Genomic DNA, 27761 nt, shown 5'->3' on the forward strand with positions numbered 1-27761 from the left:
TTTCTTCTGTGCAACACAAAATCATATATTTTGATGAATGTTGATAACCAAACAGTTTTGGTTCCCATCGACTTCCACTGTATGGACAACGGCAACGGAAGTCAATGGGAACCGAAAGTGTTTTGTTGTCAACATTCCACAAAAGAAAGTAAGTCATTTGGAACGACATTAGGGTGAGTAAATGATGACAGACTTTTCATTATCGGTTGGAATTGTGCCTCTCAGTTCTGTCCAGGAGGGGGAGACATCATGCTTTTTCCTTTCGTCTCTCTCTAAAGTCTTTTTCTCTCATCCTCGAGCTATGTCAGAACATGTTGAGAAAGCTGCCCACTCATTTTGCCACCTGGGACATCTCCCACTGCCACATCCACAGCATTTGTGCTGAGGGCAGTGCTGTGATTCAACCTCCTGACATTTCTATCTCATTGTTCCCTGTGAACCGAGTCGCTGGCTACAACTGCGCAGCTTTGTCTGACACCCTTCCAGCTTTTTACATCTGCAATGCAAATCAAAAGTTCAACTGCTCTCACAGGAGACATAAAACAACTGAGGAAAATCCTCAACTGAGCCATTTTGTTTGTGCTTTTTTTTTTTTGACAAATACAGTAGAAAGAAAGAGACATTATTAAGGGAAGAATGGAGTTGGGACATCATGTACTGCTGGCAAAATTCAAATCTGCATCGTTCGCATGAATACCACGACTTAATGTTAACCACAGCACTATAGCTCCAATTGATTGCTTTTAGTGCAAACCTTTACCAATATTTTACCTACTACATGAACTAATACACAAAGCAAAAGAAAGCTTGCTACAGCACCCCATTGCTCATGATAAGCAAACACATGGCTGATGGTCTATTACTTGGTCAAATAATCCATGAAAACCCAGCCTTAACACATGTCCAATCATCTTGCTGGAAAACTGCAGTTTGACATTGTACTAAACAGCCTGTGAGCGACAACTTTAAAAAGGTGAATTCAAGCACATACGAACACAAAATGAAATTGAGATTTTTGCTTGGTGATTTTTTTAAAACGTTTTTGAAATAAGTTATTTATGCTCACCAAGGCTGCATTTATTTGAGAAAAAGAAAGAAAGAAAGAAAGAAAGAAAGAAAGAAAGAAATATATATACATTTTATTACAATTTTAAATATCTGGTATACGTTTTAATATATTTAAAATTATATTTAAAAATTATATTTTGGCAAAGAATAGGAAATACAATTATTTTATAAAAAATTATTTTATAAAATTGTAAAATTATTTTAAAAAAAAATAAACATACAGAAATTAAAGGAAAAGTTAACTGAAAACTAAATTGTCCCAAATGATTAGTTCACTCCCATATACTTCAATCTAAATATTAATTTAATTTATTTCAAACAAAATGTAGAAAAATATTTAGGATGTTAATTTTACACACTATATTTCAGTCTGAGTTTATGATAACTTTGAGGAACAGACCACAATTTTTTTCCGTTATTCACTGAAATATGACATCAATAACAAACATGTGAGACCTAGTGATATCCCCATAAAACCTGGTGGGACGCATCTTTAAATGTCACATTTGAATGTGCGTGTTTGTGTTCCACAGAAAAAAGAAAGTCATACAGGTCTGGAATGACATGGTGAGTAAATAAATAATGTCAAAATATTAATCTTCTTTAAAACTTTCTACAGTTTCTGGGACATAAATGTAGCTTTACGCAGAGCTAAACAAGATTTTTTAAATGGCAAGTCTCTGCTGACAGAGCAATTTAATCCAGGACAAGGCCTGATCCATGTAGGGGACTGACCCTGTATATTTGATTTTGTGATTAACAGGACTGAATTACTCTAAAATGAAGGAGAACCCAAGAACAGAATTTCCTTTAGACCTTTGAAACCATGTGTCCATGTTATGTGGGGATTTTTATGCCCGTTTAAATTAAATGAATGAACAACAATCATTTAATACAATGATTTAAATAAGTATGATCACTCACAGGCCTTTCTTGCTCGAGGATGGAGGATTTTCCAGGCTCATACTCAAAGATGCTCCGTGGTTCCGCCCGATATTTACGCGTGTCCACTTTACGATCTGGAGGACCCCATTCATTTCTGCAGATAGCAATGACAATAAGAACCGATCAGAGTGGTCGGGCACCTTTGAAACGGAGCTCATTGCATGAGTTTGGGTGTCTTACGGGTCGTGTGAAAACTCTCTCTCTCTGTCCATGTCCCGCGAGCGGAGTTGAAGGAGTGAAGGCATGGGAGGGGGTGGCGGGGGCACAGGTGACTGTGAGAGCTCCCGGTGTGTGGCACCGTCTGGCGTGTCTGAGGTATTTCTAGAGAGAGGCCGGTACGTGTGTGTTCGAGGGGGTGGGTGTGCATGGACAGGAGGGTAGTTGTCTAAGAAAGAGGCACGAATATCACAGTAATATGAAAGATCAATCAAACTAATATATAGTGGCTACATTAGAGCAAAACATAAAATATAGGAACGTACACTAGTACTATTCAAAAGTTTGGGGGCATATGCTTTTAAAAGAAGTCTCTTATGCCAATGCAAGTTACATGATCAAAATTACAGTAAAAACAGTAGTATTGTGAAATATGACTCAAAATACCTCTTTTCTATTTGTATTATATTACTTTTTTTTTTTTTTTCCTGTCATGGTAAAGCTGAATTTTCAGCAGCCATTACTCCAATCTCCAGTCACATGATCCTGAAGAAATCATTTTAATTGATTTGATATTCATATGATTTGGTGCTCAAGAAACATTACTTATTATCAATGTTGAAAAAAGTTGTGCTGCTTAATATTTTGTGGAATCTGTAATACATTTTTTTTCAGGATTCTTTGATGAATTGAAAGTTCAAAAGAACTGTGTTTATTAAAAAGATATTTTGCAACATTTGAAACGTTTTTACTGACAATTTTGATCAATGCATTCTTGGCTGATTAAAAGTAATAATTTATTTCAAAAAACAAATCTTCCTGACCTCAAACTTTTAAAAGGTAGTGTATGTTATATGAGAAATGATAAAAAAATAAAAAGGGGTTTAAAAAATAGCAAATATCACAAAATAGCTTTTTAGGTTTAAAATAAAAACGAAATATATAATATTATAAAATAATATATTTATTGTTCACAATTTAAGACAAATAATACAGTAATTTGACACTTTCTAGATGTCAACTCTTTATTCTATTTTTAACACGATTGTAACTCAAATTGAATGTCCATTTTTGTTAATGTGGTAGATATGTACTGTATATGCATATAGTAATTTTTTTTACATCTAAATAGTTATATTGTACAATTTAATACACTAAAAAACTAAAGAAACAATTCTTATATGCAACGTAGAAACACAGACATATGATTCAGACTTATCACACTATTACATATTGTTAAATTTTAAGCAAGCAGATGGAATATGGAAGTTTACATTCAGATTTCAGATCTTACCATTGTTTATGACAGTATATGTTGCATTATATGTGTCTGCATAGTCATCGTCTGTTAAAACAGAATTACACAGTTAAGCAAAAAAAAAAAAAAAGTCTAAAAATACAGTATCTGTTTGTCAGTTTAAATGAATACTCCAGTATATGTTCTATTATCCTCCCACTCACTCCATCATACACACCTGCTTTATGAACCATGTGAATCTGTTTGAACATGGTCTTGTACCAGTCCTTGGGTCTGTCCACAGTCTAAACAGAAGCACACACATACACACACAGAAACGAGCAGCCTTGTCAGTTTGTTGGTTAAGCGCACAAAAAGCTAACAGCATTTGTCATTACCTGACAACCAACAAAATCACCAGAGCACAGAGAGAGAAACAGACAGGGAGTATCATAGTAACTTGCCAGCAAAGAGCCAGGAATGTTCTCTTCTGCTCACAAACACACACATTCACAGACAGTCTGAACTGCTGAGAGCTCAAAAGCATTCCTCTAACCACAATAAGAGGATCAAATGTCAAAACAACTCGGACACAAATCAAGAAAAATGCCCTCAAATAAGATCATTAACAGCTAAGCGTTGTTTTAAACTGATCAGTGACAGTCAACAGATGTCATACTGTTTAAAGTCTCCATGAAATCAAAATGGACAATTCTTATTTTATTCTTCTCTGATGATGTTTACTGGCATGGTAGAGACAACCTACTCACATAAGAATATAGCAACAGCAAACGGCAATGATCCAATGATCCTATCAATTCCTGACGGACAAAATCAGGTCCCGTCCTACTGTACATTTTGCCTTGTTCAAGAAGACGTTTCACTGGGATATATGTTACAAAAGGGAAGAAAAGACTATTCCAACTTCCGTTTCATGCGACTTGAAAAAGAGGATGAGTGTTTGTTTTTGTTCTGTTACTAACCAGATGCGCTGTGATATTGCAACAAATAATTATAAAAAGATAACGTAAATCTCAGTTTTTGTACTAACCAACCACAACCGTGACAAGCACATTCTGTTGATTATTGGTGGAAAGTGTATCGCCGTGTACTCTAAACTGGATCAAAAACCTGCTTCATAACACTAAATTTATATAAACAGTTCAATAAACACATTTATTATGGAGTAACTTATATTTTTAGAAAATATTGGCAGTTACTGTACTTTGTATATCTTGCCAACAAAAATAGTACCACACAAATTCAAAACAGACTCGCATCTCTGAGCAACAGTTGCTTCTCTCTTGAACGAATCAGTGTTTTGAATGAATTGGTTCAATAAATGGTTCAATGACTCGCTCCTCAAGAGAGTCCTGATCATATCACATGCTGCAGTTCATTATGAACATTATGGATCTACTTGCAGAAGTCACATTTATTTACAATATAATCAAATAAACAAACACGCAGGAGCACAAGCGAATCAGAGAAACGTAAGAGAACAGCAACCAACATAACATAGACGAGAACGGACAAATATCAACTAAAACTGAGGGCTATTTATACACAGATTAAGGCTATGTTCCCCCTGTCAGTTAAAATCCGATTATTTGTGTATCTGATTGGAATCTTATATAAATGATTGACTGTCCACACTGTGTCTCGCAACTGTTCAGATCTGATTTGTTTTTCGTTTACCAAAATATCTGCATTGGTTTCTATGGGAATGATGTTGCATTGGTAGGCATAAGGCAAAAACAACAACAGCAATGTGGAGGGTTTTGCAATCCAGATGTTGTCTTATATACAACATGACAATATGTAGCCGCCGCACTGGACTACTACTGTACATCTTCAGAGGCAGCGGCAGAAACATAGGAGGCTGGTATGCACAGCTTTATTCTGTGCTGTCGTCTCTGCCGGTCTCAAAACATGTCTTAATTGAAATGTAATTTCTGCTTGACCGGCTCAACAACACAACCTTGTTTTATAGTGACTTTCAGCGTGTTTCCTATACTGTAACAACGTCTGATATGTTTACATTTTACGTGACGTGAGAAATTGACATGAAGCAAAATTTGATTAGTGGTCAGACTGAAATGGATTTACTGAAATGCGATTTGAATAGGATTTCAAACCACACATGAATGTAGCTCAAAATGATCGGATTCCAATCGGATATGCACAAAAATCATATTTGAACTGACAGTCTGAACAAGGCTTAAGTGAACAGACAGAACAAGTGAGGTGACTCAATTAACCAATTAATTACCATTGTCTTTTTTGTCAGTTCCCTTAAAAATGCCTGGATATCACTCACCGTACGGATGGCGATGGGAATGCCTGACTCATCCACTGGTCCAATGCCTTCGTAATGGGGCGCTTTTATCACAGACACCCTCTTCTCTTCCTCCGAGAAACGAGCGATGGGCACAGAGCTACTGACCACTGTCTGACCAGAGACGATGGTCTCTCTCTTCACCGTCTCTGAACCCTCTGAGAGAGAGAGAGAGAGAGAGAGAGAGAGAGAGAGAGAGAGAGAGAGAGAGAGAGAGAGAGAGAGAGAGAGAGAGAGAGAGAGAGTTCGGATACAGCTTAGTACTGCAATTTTTGTCTGTTATTGACAATTGTTTCTTGTCAAATTGTATATGACCCCAGTGAGATCCTGGGTAGCAGCAAATGCAGACAGTGCAACAAACTAGTATCAACCTTTTTAACGGAACGTCTCTCTCTCCCTCTCTGTCACTCTCTCTCACACACATCATTGATTGCAATGCTGCTATTGGCTCTTCATTAGACTGCTTCCATAGATACGGTCACAGTGCAGGATTCAAAATTTGTTACTGTCAGGACTTTGTCGGAGGCAATTAATCGTAAAGGCAATTAATTGGTTGTCCATGAGCATATCACACTAAGCAAACAAAGACTGCCTTCGGCAAAATAAATCTAGAATATTCCCCACAAATGTGTCTCAGATGGCAAAATCATGGCAAATATCACACAGTGTCCGCCCAAAAAAACACTGCAGTGACAGAAATTGGGAATAGAAACTAAATGGCGTGTCTGAGCTTGACAGTCCCAGTCAAATCTAATCTAATTGAGCAGGAACACTGACATGGCACAAGCTCTTACTCTGACTAAGCACCCTGAACTATGAAATGTGTATGATACAGCATAAATGAGACAGCTACATTTATTCCTTCACATCTATGCAGGTTTGCAGTAGCAAAAAGGAAATGACATGAGGAATACTACAGCAAACTTTTTGTCAGCATCTTTCTTTAAACTACTACAACAATTGTATGAATTTGCCATCCTAAGCAAATCCCCTCCAAAGAGTCAGAGCTTTCCTCTCCTCAGTTTCCCTTTGTTCAGGTATTGATTGCTCCGGTCTGGTCTAATGGATGCAAATGCATCATATCCTGAGGACTGGATAGCACCGTTAACTGCCAAAACCGGCATCCACTAACAAGAACTGCATTACAAATCCATTATTTTAGAATGCCAAAACTAGGAATCAATCAATAAAAGGACAAAAAGACAATTGAGTAAGCTTAAAAGATACTACATAGGATTCGGGTAAAAAATGTATACTTGAAAAATAGTAGGTAAAAAGTACCCAGATGACCTACTGCTTCTGCCGACATTCAGTGGTCACTTTACTATCATATGAAGCTACAGGAGAGGAGTTGTGTATAGAGTGCAATAGATTCTGAAATTAAAAACTCCATTGATTTTCTCCATATGGAAAATTACAATAATCATAGAGTCATAATGAGCAAATAGCAAAGGAGCTTGCAGGGAATGTCCTCTCTCATGAAGAACCACAAATTATGTAATCGAGTTAGTCTCGCTATGCTGTCAAAATACATTTGTATACACTATATATAAATTTATTGTATATATATATCTATATGCAAACTTAATATTTGTTTGTATATAATATTATCAACAACTTTAAATTAATAGTTCTATATTTATCTGTTGTTTTTTATTTTACTATGTCATTCGCATTGCGTCATGGAATAGTAGTTCTTTCCCACACTAAAGCCGTTTACTACACAGTGTACCTTATACTTTTTTACGTCAAATAAAAGTATGTAATGTTGTGATTCACCTCATAGCTGGTTGGCTTGGTTTATATCTTCTGTCAGGGTTCTGTCACTTCTGTCTATTTCTTGGTTTCGTGACAGAGCCTTGACACTCCGGTTTTGTCTTGTCTGTGTGCCTTGTTTCATGTGATTTCATGTCTTGTTAATGTCTTGTGCTGTGTAGCACACACTAGCTGTGTGCTTTCTTGTCATGGTTTGTGTGAACACGTGGCTTAAAAGTGTTCTCAATGGCTGTGTTCATGTCTCGTTTTGTTTGAGCACATTGCTTGTGATTTTGTTTTATTGTGCCATGTGCTCTCCTGTTGATTGTCTAGCCCCTCCCATCTTGTTACCCGATTGATTCATTTGCCCCACCTTGACTCCCTTGTTACCTCCTTTGTTTGTTCTCCCTATTTATTCTCCCTGTGTTTGAGGTCCTGTGCTGTTTCGTCATCGACCATGTTACCCCTTCTGTCCTGCCTAGATCCTGTTTCCAAGTCAAGTCTGTCTTGGTTTCCCCCTCTGGGTCGTTTTTGTTTTAGTTTTAATTTTTGATTAATAAAAGGCTTATTTCTCTGCACTTGACTCCTCGCTACTTCCACCTACCCAAACTCTGACATCTTCTAACACTTTAATAAGCCTTTTTAAAAATCCTTATAGGAAAATGAATTAATTTTGAATGAAATTAATTGAAAAAAAAAAAGAATAAATTTTTTATCAATAAAAAATACTTGTGGGCAGGCACTAATGCACTATGGCAGGGAAGCGATGCAACTGTTGCCGGTTGGTCACATATCAGTGACAACATGGCAAACGGAGTACATCCAAGCTACCACCCGCATTCATACTATATGCAACTATGAGGTCTGCACAGGCTTTAAACTGAAGCCCGAACCCGGCCCGTACCCGCGATCATTTAACCCGACCCGACCCGACCCGACAATTACATTTACATATTAAGCCCGAACCCGAGGTCCATTCTGTTTCTCACAGCAAATATCATTTTTGCAATATGCTGTTGTATTTAATGATTGCTTGACATATTAAACAAATACATGTCGGTGCAGCGGCCCTATCAGCACAGCAGTAAGAGAAAAAAACTTACCAATTACGTGGAATGCTTCCAGATTGCAGCTTTTCCTGCATCATTTGGAACTGTCATAAGTTTTCCCTCAGTAATTTTTTGCTTTATCAGACTCATGGTTTGCTTGTTGTCATTTGCTGCCTGTCTGTATTGTGACTGAAATAGCGTGCGAGAGCGGTAGCATATCCGCAAAACAGTTTTGTGATATAAATGATATGATAAAATAAAACAAATAATTAAAAAAATATATATTTATATATATATATATATATATATATATATATCATTATCATTATATTTGAGAGAGAGAGCCTGTGTGTCTGTGTGTTTGCACATATTGCACATCTGCGGCTGCGCACGTATGTACTTTCTCTCTCTCGCGTGCCGGTCACCACAACAAAGCACACGGCACGCGAACTATATATAGCTACCCTATTTAGTTTTTCTTAGTTAAACCCAAACTCGACTCGAAACCGAGGCTGTTCATTAAACATTAACCCGAACCCGACCCGAAACCCGCACATTTTTCGGGACCCGTCGGGCTCGGGTCGGGTAGCAGACCTCTATATGCAACATACTTTTTAATGGCCACAAAGTAAGTTTCAAACAAAAAGTAGTACCTGCTAGACTATGTAGTTTCAGACAGTTGCTTTTAAATTCAGATTTTGTTTGATGCAGATACTCTCTCTTTTTATGTGTTTTTTTTTTTTACATCACATACAAAAACTTGTTTTACATGTGCTTCAGACATCCTATTCCAGTCTAAGTGGAAGGTTCTTGCCTAAATAAGCAACATTATGCCGATAGACAAATCTCTGCCCTGCAATACTAGCCAGAGGCACACTCACCTGAACAACGGCCCTGCTGGTTCTTTACCAGGCCTGGACTGAGGGTTGGGGGTGGAGGGGGGTACACAGGCGGAGAGAAGGGTCTCTGAGACTGAAATCTTCCATTCACTGCCATCTGACCCTGCGGGGAACATAAGAGATGGAACTGTGGGTAATGTCATTTATAGAGTCACTTTAAGTGAAACAAGTATGAGTGGGTGAAAGCTATGAGACAATAAGAAGTTAGACAAATGAGAAAGGCAAGACATTAGAGTACACATCAAAAGACAAATGTTAAAATATTACAGATATTGTATAACAAATGAATCTGAGAGATGCCATTAATGGGGAAAATGCTGTTACAAAAAAGACAAAGGTTGTGATTAGATGTTGGTGCTTCTGTAGTAAAATGAGAGAAATGATGTATGACAAATATAGAGGTAATTGAAAAACTGTTAGACCACATGACAACAAGCATACATTACAATAACCTTTTGTAGATTATGAGTGCAGGACAATTTATGTGAGGAAGAGTGTTAAATACTCTGGAATATAGCTCCTTTATACAATCATAATCCATTGATGTTCGAGTCTTCAGTAAACGGTGACAATATAAAGACGAGAATTATGTTAATCAAACAAACGTCATGAAAGGTCAAATGAAGAATCAGAGGTTATCATAGGAACCTTAAAGTCAACATGAAATTTTAATTTCTCCTTTCTTAAAGGGATAGTTCACTTTAAAATGAAAATGCTGTCATCATATACTCAACCTCAGGTTGTTTCAAACCTGTATGCATTTCTTTCTTCTGCTGAACACAAAGGAAGATATTTTGAAGAATGTCGGTAACCAAACAGTTAACTGGTCTCATTGACTGCCATAGTATTTTTTTTTCCTACTATGGAAGTCAGTGGGACCAGTTAACTGTTTGGTTACTGACATTCTTCAAAATATCTTCCTTTGTGTTCAGCAGAAGAAAGAAATTCATACAGGTTTAAAACAACTTGAGGGTGAGTATATGATGACAGAATTTAGATTTTAAAGTGAACTATCCCTTTAAAGGAGAACTCCGGTCAATTTTAACATTGAGCTCAATTTTTAGTAAATTTGGAGTGCTGTCAATACAGAGAACAACGACAAAAATCGGTGTTGCCTACACTGTGTTATCCTCTTTTTAAAATTTACACCCTATTGACTTGAATGGGGCAAGTTTTAAACTTAACCAGTTCTTAGTCTTATCATCCTTGATGTGTCATTACAAGTGCCCAGTCATGTTGCTGGATTCCTTCAGAGTGAACACGGTGAATCTGACTGCAGTAGATGTGAAAGATATGAATAAAAATGATGTTATATCAGCCAGCGCAAATACCTGTATTTAGTTCCTGTTTTCGGTCGAAGTCCAAAGTAGTCGATTGTCGAGTTCACGCGCATAGGTTTAGTTACTATGATCACGCGCGTGAACTCGACAATTGACTACTTTGGACTTCCACCGAAAACAGGAACTAAATACAGGTATTTGCGCTGGCTGAATTAACATCATTTTTATTCATATCTTTCACATCTACTGCAGTCAGATTCACTCGTGTTCACTCTGAAGGAATCACTCAACATGGCTGGGCACTTGTATGACACATCAAGGATGTTAAGAGGATAAAAGCAGGTTTAAAACTTGCCCCATTCAAGTCAATAGGGTGCAAATTTTAAAAATAGGATAACACAGTGTAGGCAACACCGATTTTTTTAAAGTTCTCCTTTAATACACATTCCTGGACAATTAATCAGTGCACATTACACCAAAGAAAAAAGTTTGTAATCTTTAATACATATGTAATATTTGATATTGTAATTTTTCACATTAAATAAATGCAAATGAGAAAAAACAACAAAAATATTCTTGACTCCAAGTGATTAGGTAGTTTGATAGGTAGTGTGCTTAGTTTATAAAAAATAGTAAATAGTACAGCAGTAATAGGTTTTTGATCATATTAATAAAACATTTCTTTCTCAACCACAAACTCGCATTTATGTCTGGCTCCATTCTACCATAAGCTCTCATTTTTCAATTCTCAATGGATATAATCCATCCTACAGTTTTTACAGTCTGTTTCAATTTAAAACATGTCACATTACGCATGCATGTTGACTTTAAATGGGAAACGAACGACATACATAGCATACAATGAAAAACTGAATACATAGAACAGAGTGAAAACCAAGACAGCCACCTGCTGTAAGCTGACACATAAAGCATGTCAAAGTTAAACATACAATAGCGCTGACAGACTAGCGAGGACATACAAACACGAGTAGATTCAAACAAACGTGACAGCAGACTGAGGTGAGGTGCGCCAGTCGAGCGTGATAGTTACGTTAGTGCCTGTGGCAGCTGACGGGGCGGTAGGAAGCTCGTCAGGGGCATTGGAGGCGTGGCTGAGAGTGGGGGAAGGGGTAGGTGTGGCCGCGGGGGAGGAGTCCATGCCGCAGATCTGCAGCTCCTCGAGCCCGACCGTGGATGATGAATAATGACTCAGCGCAGACACGGTTACCGGCGACGCAGCAGGTGAGGCCGACATTAGCCCAGAACGTTCCAGAGGGGTGTAGGGTGTTGGCGAGTGGGCTTTGGGCAGCCCCGACAGGAAGTCGGGGGAATCCTGACTCGCCCGGCTATACGGTGACCGTCGAGCTGACGGGTCTGGGGAAGGGGGTCCAGAAGAGAGCATTCCAGTGCCCCCTCTTACAGGGGAAAACTCACGCTGATGGAGGTGGGTGGGAATAAAAGGGAAGGGAGACAAGAAATTAACGTGAAGACAAAACAAAGCCAGTGAGCAAGAAGTGATTGAAGCAAATTAACCATGTTGAGTGAAGAAGAACAGGTCAAATCTGTGGGAAGAAATAAAAGGTTGGCTGGAAAGATAAAACAAAATGAGTAATTAGCAGAAACACACGCTCTTTCATCATGCCGTCTGTGTTTGTTCACTCTATCCCAACAGATGAGGGTCAATGGGTGCTGTTTACACAGTTAGTTTAAGAGTAAGAGATACACTACTGGTCAAAAGTTTGGAATAATGAAGCTATTTTTTTATGTTTCTTTTAAATTGTAATAATATTTCACAACATTACTGTTTTACTATATTTTTTAATCAAATAAATGCAGCTTTGGATAGCGTAAAGGCCTTCTTTCAAAAACATAAACAAATATAAATTATTACAAACTTTTGACTGGCACAGTAAGTGTACATTATCACTGTAAATGAATGACAGTAATACCACCAAATTGCCGGCTGGTCTTGGTGGTACGACAGGGGCTCGCATGGGGTCAGCGGGGTCCAATGCGTTAGTCCTGGATTCAGTCTCAGGCCCTGATTGGGTCTCTGCTTGGGGCTCTGGACTGCGGGGAGCTAACTGGATGGAGAGAGAGGCTACATGCATATCAGAAGTGGCAGTGGGGTCTTGAGGTGGGGGAGCAGATGTACCTTTCCGCTTAGTTTTAGACTTAGGGTCAGTTTTAATCATATTCATCTTGTTAGGTGCTGCATTTAGATGGTCAGTGGTGAATTTCGAAGAGGACAATTTGCTCCCAAGAACCCGAGTGATAAAACTGTTAGCATTAGCCTGTTGGGACAAGGGGGGCTCCTCGAGGGGGGCTCCAGAGGTGCTCGTGTAGGTTCGGGTGGTCTTAGAGTTTGAAAATGAGGAGGTGGCGCTAGATTGGATAGTGTAAGAGCCTGAGGGAATGACATCATCATTCTGTGGGGGAGAGAGGAAGGTGTCTGACAGTATTGCGAGGGAACTATAAGATGGGGGGTTAGGGGTCATGTGATAGCTCTCTCTCCTAGGGGGCGGCAAGGGGACCTGACAGAAAAAAGGTCAATTCAAATATATAAAATCAGTTCAAATAGAGTGAATTTTAAATAGAATAAATAGAGAAATTTCAGTTTGACTGCTTAAGGGGTCAAGAAAACACGACATGAACCCTTGTCTAAACACCTCCATTTTCCATTTTGGAAACCATGACCAGACCAATATTAATCTAAACATTCATAAAGTACAATAAAAAATATATAACAGCAGTATGATCAAGCAAGAATGCATTAACAGCCCAAATTGCATTATAAATAAATAAATAAGTACCGGTGTAGGAGATCTCTTTTCCTGTAGGTTGGGTCTAACGCTGCGGAAGCCTTTAGCAGTCAAGGACGAGCTGCTGGCGTCTCCGTTCCTCAACCCCTCAGACACACTGCGTGAACGCCAGGCATCTACACACAAAGATATTATATATATATATGCACACACACACACACACACACACACACACACACACACACACACACACACACACACACACACACACACACACACACACACACACACACACACACACACACACACACACACACACACACACACACACACACACACACACACACACACGTACAAATCCAGCAAACACTTGCCTGAATCTGATGACTGGGAATCACTACCTATGGGGAAAAAATATGCATTAATAATTAATATAAACATAAAATTGTAAACAAATAAAATTGTAACAACTACGGTACATAAGTGAGCATTTGAATTTGGATTTTGCAACAAAAATGTATTTACTTTTGATGAAACATTGATAAAATGACAAATTGCCCAGTTTAAAAAAATAAAAAGTATTATGTTACTCCTATATTTTGAACAATTAGGTTATGTATCTATGTATGTGTATGTGTATGTGTATGTATATATATATATATATATATATATATATATATATATATATATATAATATTGTAAGTAAAGAAGTTCATAAAGTCATTACTGCTGTGATGCTTGGAAATGTTTGCGCTTGAAGCTTTATTTTTTGTTAGTTTAGCCACTGTTTCAAATAAATACCTAGGGTTTTGTTTATTTTCTTCTAATAGCGTTTAAAAATAGGCAGATCTAGCAGCTTTTATGGTCTCTCTGTATGCAATCGTGCTCTCTTTCCATGAGATGCGAAATACCTTTCTTTCATTTGCGCTTTCAAGTTTCTGTCACAATATCGAATTCTTCTATGCTATCTGGGATGCTGAGATGATGAAACTGATCAGGAAGATTATTAATAAAGCAATCTTTAGTGGCAGAAGTGATAGGTCTAACATATTTGTAACACGGAGTCAACTTTGCAGCCTTGGCTAAATGAAGACTAGATAATGATCGGAGATGTCTTCGCTCTGCTGTAGAATTTCAACTGCATCAACATTGATTCCATGCGACAATATTATTTCCCTTTCGAGAAGGTCTCTCGTATTGCGTAGCTATACGCTTATGGGAAAACTCCTTTTCTCGAGAATACTGAAGCCTTATTTTAGTGCAGCTGCACAGCAAGCATAGAGCAAAGCTGACTAGCACGCTCATTGGCTGTGCTGCGATAACTGCACAAACCTATGGCGAAGCGGGCGAGACGCGCAAACCAATCAGAGCGCCTCGCGCGCGCCGATGCCCACCAGAATGGCCGTGGCTTCTGGCTATACATAACCTAATTGAAAATATTCAAAATATAGGAGTAACATAATATATATATATATATATAGGGGGTGGGGGGTGAGGGGATTATGTCCTATCTTGCTTATTGCAAAATGTGAGCCAGTCCTACTGGTGCCCCCTCAAAAATGAGGTCCTTGATGCCTGAAAGCATCTAACTGGAGGACAGACACAATATGGGGATGGAAATAGAGATGCAGAATTACAGAGGAGAGAAGATTAAAGAGCAGACGCTGCTACTTAACACAGAGAGAGCTAGTAAGACCACACAAAGTTTGGAACTTTTCATATTGCAAAATATACATGATGATGCTATGAGGATGACAGAGGGTCCAGTAATGTATGGACTGTTACGTGAAAGTGAAGGGTATGGTCTCCATTTTGCTATTCAAACTGACATCTGATAATCCAGTAGCCTATGTGCCTCAAACAATTCAACATTAAGCAGCTTTTCAAAATTAAAAAAATGTGTTGTCATATCCATGGAAGGTCTTGACATCATGTCACTTTTTCAGCAAACTAACTCAAGCAACAGAAAGTTACAACAAAATTGCCTTGATCCTTAACTATTAGCACAGAAAAATGGCAGCAATTGTTTGACATGAGATCAGTTTAGTGTAATAGAGAGTGTTTTTGAAAGGGTAAATGGTTTTATTGATTTAATTAAAACCTGTACAGTGTCTACAATATTTACCACATAGTACATCTGACTACAAACTGAGCATTATTTTTAAATTAAAAAAGCCAGATTAGGTTACGCTCAATTGTAAAACTGTAATAGCACACTCTTTGTTCAGAGAAAATGTGTCCAGTAGTCTCTTTTTCTTTTGTTTCTTTCAATGGTATATTATAATTGTCTCAAAACCTTTTAATTTAATGTAGGGCTGTCAATCAACTAGAAAGTTCCATCAAATTAACTTTATGAATTGCTCTGATGGTAAGAAAATGTAATATTACGGACATTTACACATGGGTTAAGGCAAAGTTAATTTTAACCTTTTTATTGTGTTAAAATGACCCTAAATTAACATGTTAAATTGAAAGGCTTAATTTAAAGATGTTAATTATCTCGCACAGGCCATTGTTTTCTGTTATTGTAACTCTGCTGTGAATATATTCGAGGAATATGGAAAGATATTGTGATAAAATAATGTTATGTGAGTGAACTGTTCCTTTAAAATTGTATCATATTGACAATATATATAAAAGGCTAAATCGAAAGCCTCTGTTATCTTCAAGCTTAGCAAGACAAATATGGAACAAAACAGATGTTGCAAACACACGCAAAACAAGCATCCTTGCAGACGCACACACAAACAGAACACTGGGGAGAAAACTCATCTAAATTACAGTACTTATACAGATGGAACACTGATATGCGAAAAGACATTCTAAAAAACTCGATTTTAAAGATCTGTGTCTGTTAGAAAGTCCTGCTCCATTACTGATACCTGCAGCAGCGTACAGATTGGGTGAGCTCTGGACCCTCTTCACAGGCCAGAGAGTGAGCAACAGGGATGCTCTTTTATGAGCACGTCCTCCGCTATCTGGAGTATGTTTGTTTACACGCACGCACGCACGCACGCACGCACGCACACACGCATACATGCAAAACAAACAGAAAGCAAAGCACATGCATTTTAAATGTAACATTATTGCACCAAAATATAATGCAAAAAAAGAGAGAAAAAGTAAATAAAATGATCTACCGTTCAAAGGGTTGGGGTCAGTTAGATTTAAAAAAAAAAAGAAATTAGTACTTTTTTTCAGCAAGGATGAATTAAATAGATCAAAAGTGAGAGTAAAGACATTACAGTAATATTTCATAAAATTTGTGTTTTACTGTATGCTTTATAAAAAAAGAAAAAATCGTACAAACCCCAAACATTTGAATGGTAGCCTACTGTTAGTTATTTACAGAACAGCATACAACTTGTGAAGTAACTGATTTGCAAAGCATTGCATGAAAGCTGACAGATTATTATAGGTTCGTTGCAGACGGATTGGTGTATGACATCAAAGTACCGCAAAAGCGATTTGAAAGCATACTGAGCCGTCTGCTCTCTAATAGCTCTCAAAGAATGTTGATGTCATACACCAATCGGTCAACACGATCTCATGAAAGTGCGTAGCATATCTATACCACAAATGTTATTTCTCGCACCAATTATACGCCAAAAATTGTTTTTGCGTGCATATGCTACGCACTGAGACCCCTTGGGTAGGATTAGGGGCGTGCATATTACACGCCATAAAGTGCGTATCATGCATGCGAAAACTGCGTAGCATATGCACGCAAAAACTATTTGTGCCGTATAAATGGCACGAGAAATAACATTCGTCGTATAGATACGCACTTTCATGAGATCGGGCTGAATCGGTCGGCACAGCGCTGCTTCAAGCCGTTTCCTAATCAGGTGTGATGTGAACACATCTGATAAGTAACAAAGTAATGCAGTAATATTATTAGTCAGAATCTGGTCCAAATGAACAGATACAACAGAGCTTACTGTGTGATATATTACAGCATATCCCACAATGCAATGTGCTTGGCTTGACCTTTTATTTAAAGTGTGATGTATGAACCAGAAGCACTTACTGCAACTCTCTCAGATCTCTTTCTTGACACAATATCTTATTAGCCTACCACGTCATGACATTTTTACATAAAATCTGATTACAAATGCACACTAATGGTGGGCTAATGGCAAAGAAATGACACATGTATTTTAATAACGGACTTACCTGTATTCATGATGATGATCTCCACTGATCTGTGTTCTGAAAAAGGACACTTTCACCTGTAAAACATCAAGCTATTTTTAATCTCAAAATCAATTTTTCTATATCAACATAAATAGATGTTAAAGTATATATATATATATGAATTAGCATGCTTAATTATTAGCTAAATGATCTATGTTGTTTAATGCCCAATACCGCGTTGTGAAGTGCCTAAACTGTTTGGCGACTGTCTTTTTACCTAAGCTGTTCTATGACTAGCACAAGTTATATTTAAACTTATATTGTGTGGCAGATATAGAAGATATTCTGCTTTAAACAGGTTCATTGTGTATCAAATGGAGACACAGACTTTAATATGGATCCATGACAGACAACAGCTAGAAATGGTGGCGTCGGTGTGTGTGCACATAGTAATGCTCTGACTGACACCAGACAGTCTGGACACCAGGAATGCACTTGGTGTGCCTGCTATGTGTTAATTTTATAGGGTGCTTCACACATATTTCACTCTCTCTAATCACTATCAGTATTTGCAAATATGAGGAGTGGAATGTGTGTGGTGGGATAATCATAGCATTTGCATCTGTCTCATATGAATACTAAATAATGTTGCCCAATAGACATGTAAGCTAACAAAAAAATAGGTTATAAGGGCCAGTTCACACAGAATGTATTTTTGCAGTTAAACATGCGTCAGTGGAATGGGGGAAAAATGCAAGGACTAGAGATTCATTTTGTTTAAAGTTGAACTTCTTTTATCTTGTGTGCCGAATTTTACAACAAAACGTACAAAACACTAGACACGAGGCACAATATCAAACACGTCCGTATATAGCATGTGTTTACATAGAAAAACATTGGAAAAGTAGCACAGTGGAATGGAAAAGCACATTCTGGACGGCCCTTAAGAATGTTATGAAGAACAACGTTATGTTTCAATGTTCTCTGAATATTTAAAGCTAAAATATGTTTGTTTTTTTCGCCGCTTGGTCGCTAACCTCTTACAGTAACAAAGGCGTAGGTTGATGACGCAGTGAATAAGCGGAATGATGGGACTTGCTGTCATGCTGATGGATCTAATAAAGTTTATGGATGAGTGAAAACATTCATGTTTTTTAACATGACTGTGGTATGAAGCAGGGCGCGATTACTAATGAGAGACAGATATCAGCGCCACACGCGAGTCCCACGGATATCAAGGAATAAGGACATTTCATTCTACCAAACTACCCGCAAGTGCTGAATTACAGTACTCACACAGGTCAGTTTATTAGACGAATTAAACTTCTGAGGTAACGCAGCGCTGTTTCAGTTGGCCACACTATCATACTAAACAGCATTTGAGTGTGTTGAAAGTTATAATGTTATTCTATGTGTTGGTTTGTCTGTATGAGACTAACAGTAAGCTAGATTAGAATAACATACTGATCATATTCTAACATTTTACCATGTTGAGCTATATAACATTGATTTGTTTTATGTAAATTTGCTCACCTGTCTAATAAAGTACAGTACATGCAAGACTGGCGTCAAGTCCAAGTTAGTCGCGGACGTGGAGCTCTCGGCATCTCGAAAACGCCACGCTGATATTGATCCTTGTTTTAGTTCTCCTTTTGTCCCAAAGTCTGCTTGCCATGATCAATAATGTTGGAACGAAACAACAACAGCGTGCCGCTAGACATTACACACTACACAGTTGTCCACATCTGTCGCCATGGTTACTATGGCAGTACAAGTGGAAACCATGGATAACGCGGATATTATGTCATTGACAGGCGACAAGTGAACAGGGAGGGGACTTTTAAAAATTGTGAATTCCTCTGAATTTACAAATTCTTGGAAACATTTAGGATAATGGATGTACACAAATGAAATAAATTTATAATACTGTGCAAGTGGTTTTAGATTTTTTGCTACAAAATTCTAACATATTGTATCTTTAACACATAGTTTTTATTAAATTGTTTTAAAATGTTTTTTTTTCTTGGTTAAGCAAATATATAATTTTGCAAAAGTTTTGGAAATATTTCAAAATTTTAAATGAACATACAAAAGAAACAAGTATAAAATTAAAAAAAACATTAGATGAACAACCAACTAAAACATTTCAGGAAAAAAAATGTTCCATGAATGGTAAAATTATGATTTATGAATTTTGTGCTAATGTTTCTAAAATAACAGTATACATTATAAAATACAAAATAACTTTGAAAGAACATACTCGAAAAAACGTTTCTTCATAACTGAAAGAACCTTGCCAGAACGTTATCCAAAATTCTGAGAACGTTCCCTGTTAGCTGGGAACATGATAATGCAGACAGTAGCAGATAGAAATTATGTCGGGGTAATGATAATGTCACTCCACTTAAGAGTCGAGGATTTCCAAACACACTCCTTACAATAACTGATAATGTGTCTCTCGTTCACTGAGGCTAAATGGGAGCAGACATAATGGATTAAAGAGAGATAGAGAGAGCATATGCGAGAGAGCATTTGGACATAGAAATAAGATGCAGTTGTCGGATATCCCTTTGCCACTGACAGATTTATAACTTACCAAGAAAGACGTGTAACACCCAGAGAGTGAAAACGCGGTCAACACTATTTGAGTCTCAGTAACTGAAACTATGGCATTAGCTTTAGTGGCTATATGTCCGTTTTTATTGTCCCCTATATCTTGAAACTAAAGCAGAAAGTAAAATAACCCCCTAGAAAGATTTTCATAACATGCTGCGGGAACCGGCTAATGGTGTGAAGTTTCTTCCCTACTTGTTGGGCCTAAAATAAAGACACTAAAAGCACTTATAATAGTCTGTAACATCTTTAAAAAGAATGAGTCTCTGGGTCATCATGAAAAGAAAGCAAAACCCAGGCTATTTAAAGATCATCTATCAAGACCAGTTTACTATTTTACTACCAAGTGTTATTTCCAAAACACTCTCATGGATTTATTTTTTTACTATTTTATGTTTTGGTGAGTTACATTTGAATGTTTTAATGCTTTACCGCACTGAAGCTTTAGTTTTTGGGGTGGATTTTCATGCTTAGTTTATTATTTACGCCTCATATTGTACAAATTCATACAAATTCACCACCAATTCACCAAAATATAAAATTTTCTCATGAGATTGGTTTTCACATTTCAGAAAACAGAAATTGATTCTAAATCATCACCAAATAAACTGACAAACATGTTGCACTCTGACCAAAAACATTAATTTTCCTTATTTTTCAACTCCTTCCCAGCATGCACCTGTCTTATAATTCCAACCTTTACACAAAACTATTCCCTATGGGTAAGTCCTGTCCATCCCACCTCAAAATGTTTTATTCTGATCCACAGCTGCAGCTTAGACCACCTGATTAGTTACTGGCAATATTAGTGCAAAGCCCTCTGGGTGTACTTGAGTGTGACAAACATTCAATGCCATCTGCAGCTTGTGTTAAAGGGCAATTAAGCTGGCATTTCCGTTATGTAATGGACAAGCTGCCACGGTTGTGCACTTACCCATGACTACTGTAATTCTCCATTGTTTGACAAGGCTCAGATGGTAGACATTTGTGTTTTCAGATAGATTTGTGGAACAAATAGCTCAGCACAGTAAAGATTTTCATCAGTAGCTTTGAGTGTTTGTTTGCAGATTTCTTGACATGACTTAGATGCTAATACTGTTACCCTTTGCCATTTCCTAGCATACATACAGGCTTTCACCATTCACCATTGGTTATTGGTAACACACTTATTTGTGGCCTCTTAAATTCTCTCATCCACACACTCACATTGCCTCTGGAATGTCGGCACTATAGATCAGCATACAGTGACAGGACAGTACATGGATAGTGTTTCAATGGGCAGACTGGAGGCGTCACAACAGCTGTCTACACACACAGGCATTTGATGAAATATACACTACTGTTCAACAGTTTGGGGTCAGTAAGATTTTTCAACGCTTCGCTTAACAAATCGCTTATATCCAATGATCCTTTAAAAATAGTTCTAAAATGCTGAATTGGTGCTCAGTTATCCTCATGAGGATAATTGATTACCAAATCAGCATTTTATAACTATTTTTAAAGGATCATGGGATTTAAGCGATTTGTTAAGCAAAGCATAATAATTGATAATTGAGCACCAAAAAATTTTACCTCAAAGAATCCTATAAAAATGTATCACGTCTTCCACAAAATTATTACAACTATTAGCACAACTCTTTTCAACATGCTTAATAAGAAGAACCATTATTAATAATTGAGTACTAAAACGTTTACCTTCAGGGGTACAACAGCTTGTCACTGAGGCAGTACCCTTAAAAGGACATCTTTGCACCTTGTTTTACTCCTAAAAGGTGCATATTACTTTAGAGTACAAATACATGTATACATACCTTAAGGTACTACAATGAACCTTTTTGTGGTAAAAAAAAAATGAGCAAAGATGTCCTTTTAAGGGTACTGCCCCAGTGACAAGCTGTTGTACCCCTAAAGGTACAATTTTTACACCTTTTTTCTCTGTCTTGGTACTCAATTATTAATAATGGTTCTTCTTATTAACCATGTTGAAAAGAGTTGTGCTAATAATTGTAATAATTTTGTGAAAGCCGTGATACATTTTTATATGATTCTTTGATAAATAGAAAGTAAAAAAAACTGCAATTATTTTAAATATAATTTTTTTGTAACATTACAAATTTTGTTGACCAATGTTATGCATTCTTGCTGAATAAAATAATTAATTAATTTAAATAAATAAATAAATACAATCCTACAAATTCAAACTTTTGAACAATGGTGTATATATTTTTAAGTCCAATTCTAAAGTGTCAGATAAAGCAGTATTGTCGAGACCTCTTCAGTTCTCTAGGGATCTTTCTCATTTTGTGAAAAAGTAAAGTATAGGAAGCAATATGACGAGTTAGAAAACACAATCTCAAATTGTGAAATCCATCATAAAGTCCTTTCATGCTTCTCAAAAGCGTGTTTGTGGCTCCAGTAAACTGATCTGACAGCTGATTCAGAGTGGTTCCGACAACCATGAGAACATCAATATGCGCCACATGATAGAAAATATTTCACATCTGACAGCACTACAGATTTATTTGCTATTTATACATTTGCATACATTCATCAATCTCTCCATTAAGAGATAGTTTATTCAAAAATGAAAATAATTAACTTCTTGTAGCTCTCTGTGTAAAAAAATGTCCTAGTGTTTTTTTTTTTAAACCTTCATTTTGCATTCAACATGCATTTAAAATGATTGTTATTTAAGAATATCTGGCAGCGTTTGTAAGTATTTATGATCATCTGTTAATTTCCTGTAATTCTTAACAGAAACAGCTTCGGGACTGTTATGTACTTAATCATATTAATATGACAGAACTGGTGGCAGAGAGCATGTCTGTGTAATAAGGTCATTTTTTATCCCATATATATATATAACAGCCGTTGAGTCAAATGTAGAACGGTGATATATTACGAATCTGCAGTGTCTACGAGTGAATGTGTGTGTGTGTGTGTGTGTCTTGTAAGCATAAATAAAATCGCTCTGAATAGGCCACCATCGACCGCCAAAGAATTTGATTTGGAATATTTTTAAACCACCATGACAGATTTAAAGTGCCAGAGAATTTTAGTCAGCTAAATAAATCAACTCAGCATAACTTGATGACAGAATCTACAAAACAGGGGAGGACAACATCAAGCATGAGCTGGAACAACAAAATGAATGTTGATGTTCAGTCAGATTAGCTGTTCTATCTAAAGCTAGTGGGAGTGAGAGGAGGAAGCTATAAGAGGTTGTTCTGCAGTTGTGCGTGTGTGTTTGTGCCATTAGAGAGAGATGTGGAGGCAATGTGGGTTTCTAAAGTTATACAAAAGTTGTCATTATTGTACTATTGGATGCCCAAACTAATGTGTGTGTCTAAAAGGTCTTTGTAGATCCTTTACGCTCCTGCCCAAACCACAGACTCCCTGCCTGCCTCCCTCAGTCAGAGATGCTGATTCATTAGTGGCTTCGACCGTAACGCCACAAACCACATTCCACTTCCTATTAGTGCAGTGAAGCGTCTGGCACACAACATATAAACCATGCTAATGTTTTGAACTAAACCAGATTTTTCAACTGAGTTTATGCGAAAGCATGTTTTTTTACAAACCAATGATAAATGCTAATAACATAATGCTAAGTGCTAAATGAAGCAAGAATGGGATGAGAATCTGTAGGTTTTTCTTACATACACTTTACCTATACGGAGCGAATTTGAGACACATTTTGCTATTTTTATTATTTTTTACTGTCTCCTTATGAAACACTTTTGAGGTCTGTATATATATATATATTTTTTTTTTAAAGAAATTAATACTCTTATTAAGCAAGGACATTCAGTGGCAGTAAATACATTATAAAATGTTACAAAAGCTTTCTAAAAACCACAACTGTTTTAAACATTGCTAATAAGAAATGTTTCTTGAGCACAAAATCAGCATATGATTTAGGCCTATATAAGAATGATTATAGGCCTATATATATATATATAAATATATATATACATCCGTATTATTCATTTATATATATATATATAAAATGAATAATATCCTTCACAGAATTATGGAGAAGCTACAGTACAGGTGATCAAACAATGAATGCAACGGGCACTATGTATTGTTTCATAAAGGTTTAGAGGCAGGAAATTAACAATGTGCCCATAATATTGTCGTGTGCTGGGAATTCTTATCTTGGCTCCGCCCTCCAACGTACTTCCGCTCAATTTTAATTTTCCTTCAGTACTACGCCTGGGCTTGCGGTATATTCTTGGGTTTTCTCCGATAATTTTTTTACCGGTCCAATCAGCGAACAGAGGGAGTGGTTGAGAACGATGACGTTGAGGTCGTGCGCTAGTTTGAGTTGACATACGTCACGAAACTCGCGACCAAACGTTAGCGATTGGTTATGGCAGATCCAATAGTTTTAAACTTCAACAGAGTACCCGCCTTCAATGAAGTTAACGCTTGTCAATGGAGAGCGGCCAGACTCTCTGTACAAATGAAATGTACTAGTGTGATTTATTATTTATTTTCTTTATAAAGCGCAATGTGGTTTACGGTAGAATGCAGTAAATTATCTTTATTGTATCATGTGGTTAACTGTGTGACACAGGGCAGTATGGTTACATGAGGAACTCAGAAAGCAATAACACTGTGAAATAAAACAGAGCTACACCAGTCAAGTTTAATTCGGTTCGGTGCTGCCTCATATTATTTTAACCGATATGATTGGAACATGATCCAGATTCCTGCTACGGTGACAGACATAGAAAACCCTACACTGGTGAAAGCCACAACCACAAAGAGACTTTGCATGCCATGCAGAAATAAACCTTCATAAAACATATCAGCCCATGTGTTATACTCATATTCTCAAGGAATCAGAAAACCACACACACAGACAAAAACAAAGTCACTAAGCAAAGTCCGCTCAAATAATGTGCCGTGTAGTAGTATACTTGTTTCTGTTTGCAATAACTGTGCTATAACATCATGGTGTGGTAACGCTGGTAAAATGACGCTCTTGTTCACTGATCCGCTCCCCGCTGCTCTGCTCACATGCTCTGATAATAATAGCTTTGTAGAACTATACATTATTTAGATAATTGGTAAAAAAAAAATCTGTTAAATCTGTCGCATAGAACTGAATAAAGAATAATATAGCCTATTATATTAAATATGAATATATTTTCTTTATCATTTTAGTTTGTTACTTTTAATAAAAGTATTGGCTTTTTTCGATTCATGATCATTAAAATGATTGAATTTAATTTAAAAGTCTACAATATTAATACAATTATTTAAAAAAGCTAATTTAAAATAAAAAAAATATTAAAAAAACATTTTCAGTTTTGTTTTTCGACCAAGAGCATCCAAAATGTTTGATTTAGGCCCAGAATATCTACTTTTCTATTTTATTCTACGTAATTCTAATTTCTACTGGAAAACAATACAAAATACAGATAAAGTAAATACTTTTTGCAATACACTTGCATGTAAAGGGAAGACCTTTCAAAAATATGTGACGGAGATAAGGTGACTCTTTGGTCTAAGGGGAAAAGGTCATGACATGTCAGGGCCACTTTGGCGGACACACTCACAGACTGTCACCACTTAAGAGTATGTGTGTGTGCGTGTGCATAAGTAAGTGTGTGTGTGTGTGTGTGTGTGAGCGCATACACCCCTATTTAAAGCTGTACAAGAAAAGAGCAGTAGATAAACCGCTTTAACTATCAGACTCACCTATCTGTACAGCTTGGAACAGGCAGCTATTTCTGGATGTGACGTGAGTTACATTACATTTATTTTCACATCAAGTCAATTTTGGTGGTGACCAGCAAACACATACCACTTAAACACAAATTCAGTTCAATTCTGAGGGCAGCAACGTTATCCTTCCTTCAGATTTTCAAGCCAGATGTCAATCTAAATCTGAATGCAGGCACAAGTCTCAATTCCCTCCAAACACAAGATCCATCCAAATAAGGAAGAATCCAGTTTGTTTTGTCTCGGAACAAGCTTTTGAAACAGTGCCAAGATATTTGCTCGGTACATTTTTTTGTGGGATATTTTCAAAGCCTTCTATCTTAAAAGCGTCATGTCAGGAGTTGCAAAAAGGAGTTTGAGAGACTCTGGGTGGTTAAATACCAGCTGCTGTTGCTGGGTCTAGATTGCTCTCTTGGTTTCCCAACTGACCACATATATTCTAGTTAACTGCAACAAGGCACTTCTGTTTCCCTGGAACTTTACCCTTATGATCTCCAAAACAAAACAAGACCATAAAGGCAAATGAAACACTGCTGGTCCAAAAAGTGTTTTCAGAGAAATTAAATCTAAAATAATGATATAATGATATACTTCAGTCGCTGCTGCTGTGTTAAACTGTATAGGAATAGAATAACCATTCAAAGTTGTGATCTAAATTCTATTTATGACTAAAAAGAAGTTACTATTAGGCTCGGCGCAAACCCGAATTTCTAAAAGTTAATATGAAAACAAAATGTTTATTGACTTTCTAAATGCATATCACTGGTCTTATTGTGAACAATGTCCATATTCTCATCAGTGCACAATGTTCCAAATGGACAAAAACTGTTAGTCTTTGTAGCATTTCATCAAAATATAATAGTTAAACTTTTTTAAATTGAAAGCTGAATTATCCTTTTAGCCTGGCGTAACCAATTCCATTCTAGAATGTAAAGCACACACTTTTCAAAATCCATTCAATGCTAAATGTATCAATTCAAGTTATGTCCTATATTTTATGATATGGAATATCCTGTTTCACTCTTAAATGTGTTAGATTACAAAAGCAAAATGGGTGTAAAGGCCACTTTACATGTATGTTAAAAATGGTCAAATTAACATAATGTATGTCTTTGGTTGACTCGAATGTTACTCACCCAATCAGATTTTAGATCTGAAATCTGTTAGAGAATAGAATAGAATAGAATAGAATGTATCTGCTCAGTGTTTCATCTTTGTACTCCATACTCTAACATGCACAACACATGGCAAGCCACTGAAGCCACTGAACTGTAGGGTGATTCGATTATGTAATGCAGCATCTCCTCAGAGCATGCAGGGCCTGATGACAAATTCATCATGATAACCTGTTACTCCTCACAGAGCTGACACAATATTCATGCCAAGGGTAAAAAAAAAAAAAAAAAAGTGATGATTTGAAGAAAAGGGAGATTAGGGAGCTTGGGGCCAACATGTCAGAAAAACAGGAGACAAATAAACAAAGAATAGCCCTAAGGTTTGGACAATCTAATTAGGTAAAATGAAAAATTTGCACAATTGTATTATGTGTTAGAGGAAAAATAATTAATATATTTGAGCAGAATCTGAATAGGATGAAAACAGGGAGAGAGAGAGAGAGAGGGAGAGAAGGGCGATTAAAAGAAACCGCAAGGACAGAGAAATTAGAAATTCTGAGAGAGCCTGTGGCATGCAGTATTATGTAAGATGAATGAGTTCCTTCAGTGCACGATATTAACAAAGACCAGCTCCCCACACACATACACACCACAGCGTAAACTTCATTAGG

At 36.9% G+C, this 27761-nt stretch overlaps 1 protein-coding gene across 16 annotated transcripts in view; it reads right to left on the minus strand.

The window, feature by feature from the left end:
• Positions 1–27761, minus strand: part of sorbs2a (sorbin and SH3 domain containing 2a) — a 69850-nt gene that overhangs the window by 16059 nt on the left and 26030 nt on the right. For 9 of the 16 annotated variants that reach the window (XM_079615896.1, XM_079615887.1, XM_079615886.1 and 6 more), the window contains exons 2-12: positions 17666–17721; positions 13864–13890; positions 13541–13665; positions 12677–13261; positions 11779–12162; positions 9430–9550; positions 5727–5902; positions 3645–3711; positions 3464–3514; positions 2194–2398; positions 1993–2107 (exon numbers count right to left, since the gene is read on the minus strand). In XM_079615896.1, the coding sequence (XP_079472022.1) occupies positions 1993–2107; positions 2194–2398; positions 3464–3514; positions 3645–3711; positions 5727–5902; positions 9430–9550; positions 11779–12162; positions 12677–13261; positions 13541–13665; positions 13864–13890; positions 17666–17675 (1866 nt within the window). In that variant the 5' untranslated portion in view covers positions 17676–17721. Of the gene's footprint in view, positions 1–1992; positions 2108–2193; positions 2399–3463; positions 3515–3644; positions 3712–5726; positions 5903–9429; positions 9551–11778; positions 12163–12676; positions 13262–13540; positions 13666–13863; positions 13891–16371; positions 16468–17665; positions 17722–27111; positions 27135–27761 lie in introns of those variants that run through there. The other 7 variants (XM_079615888.1, XM_079615890.1, XM_079615893.1 and 4 more) reach the window with 6 other exon arrangements.

Source organism: Phoxinus phoxinus (genome assembly GCF_949152265.1).
Source record: "Phoxinus phoxinus genome assembly, chromosome: 6".
NCBI classification, from domain to species: Eukaryota; Metazoa; Chordata; class Actinopteri; order Cypriniformes; family Leuciscidae; genus Phoxinus; species Phoxinus phoxinus.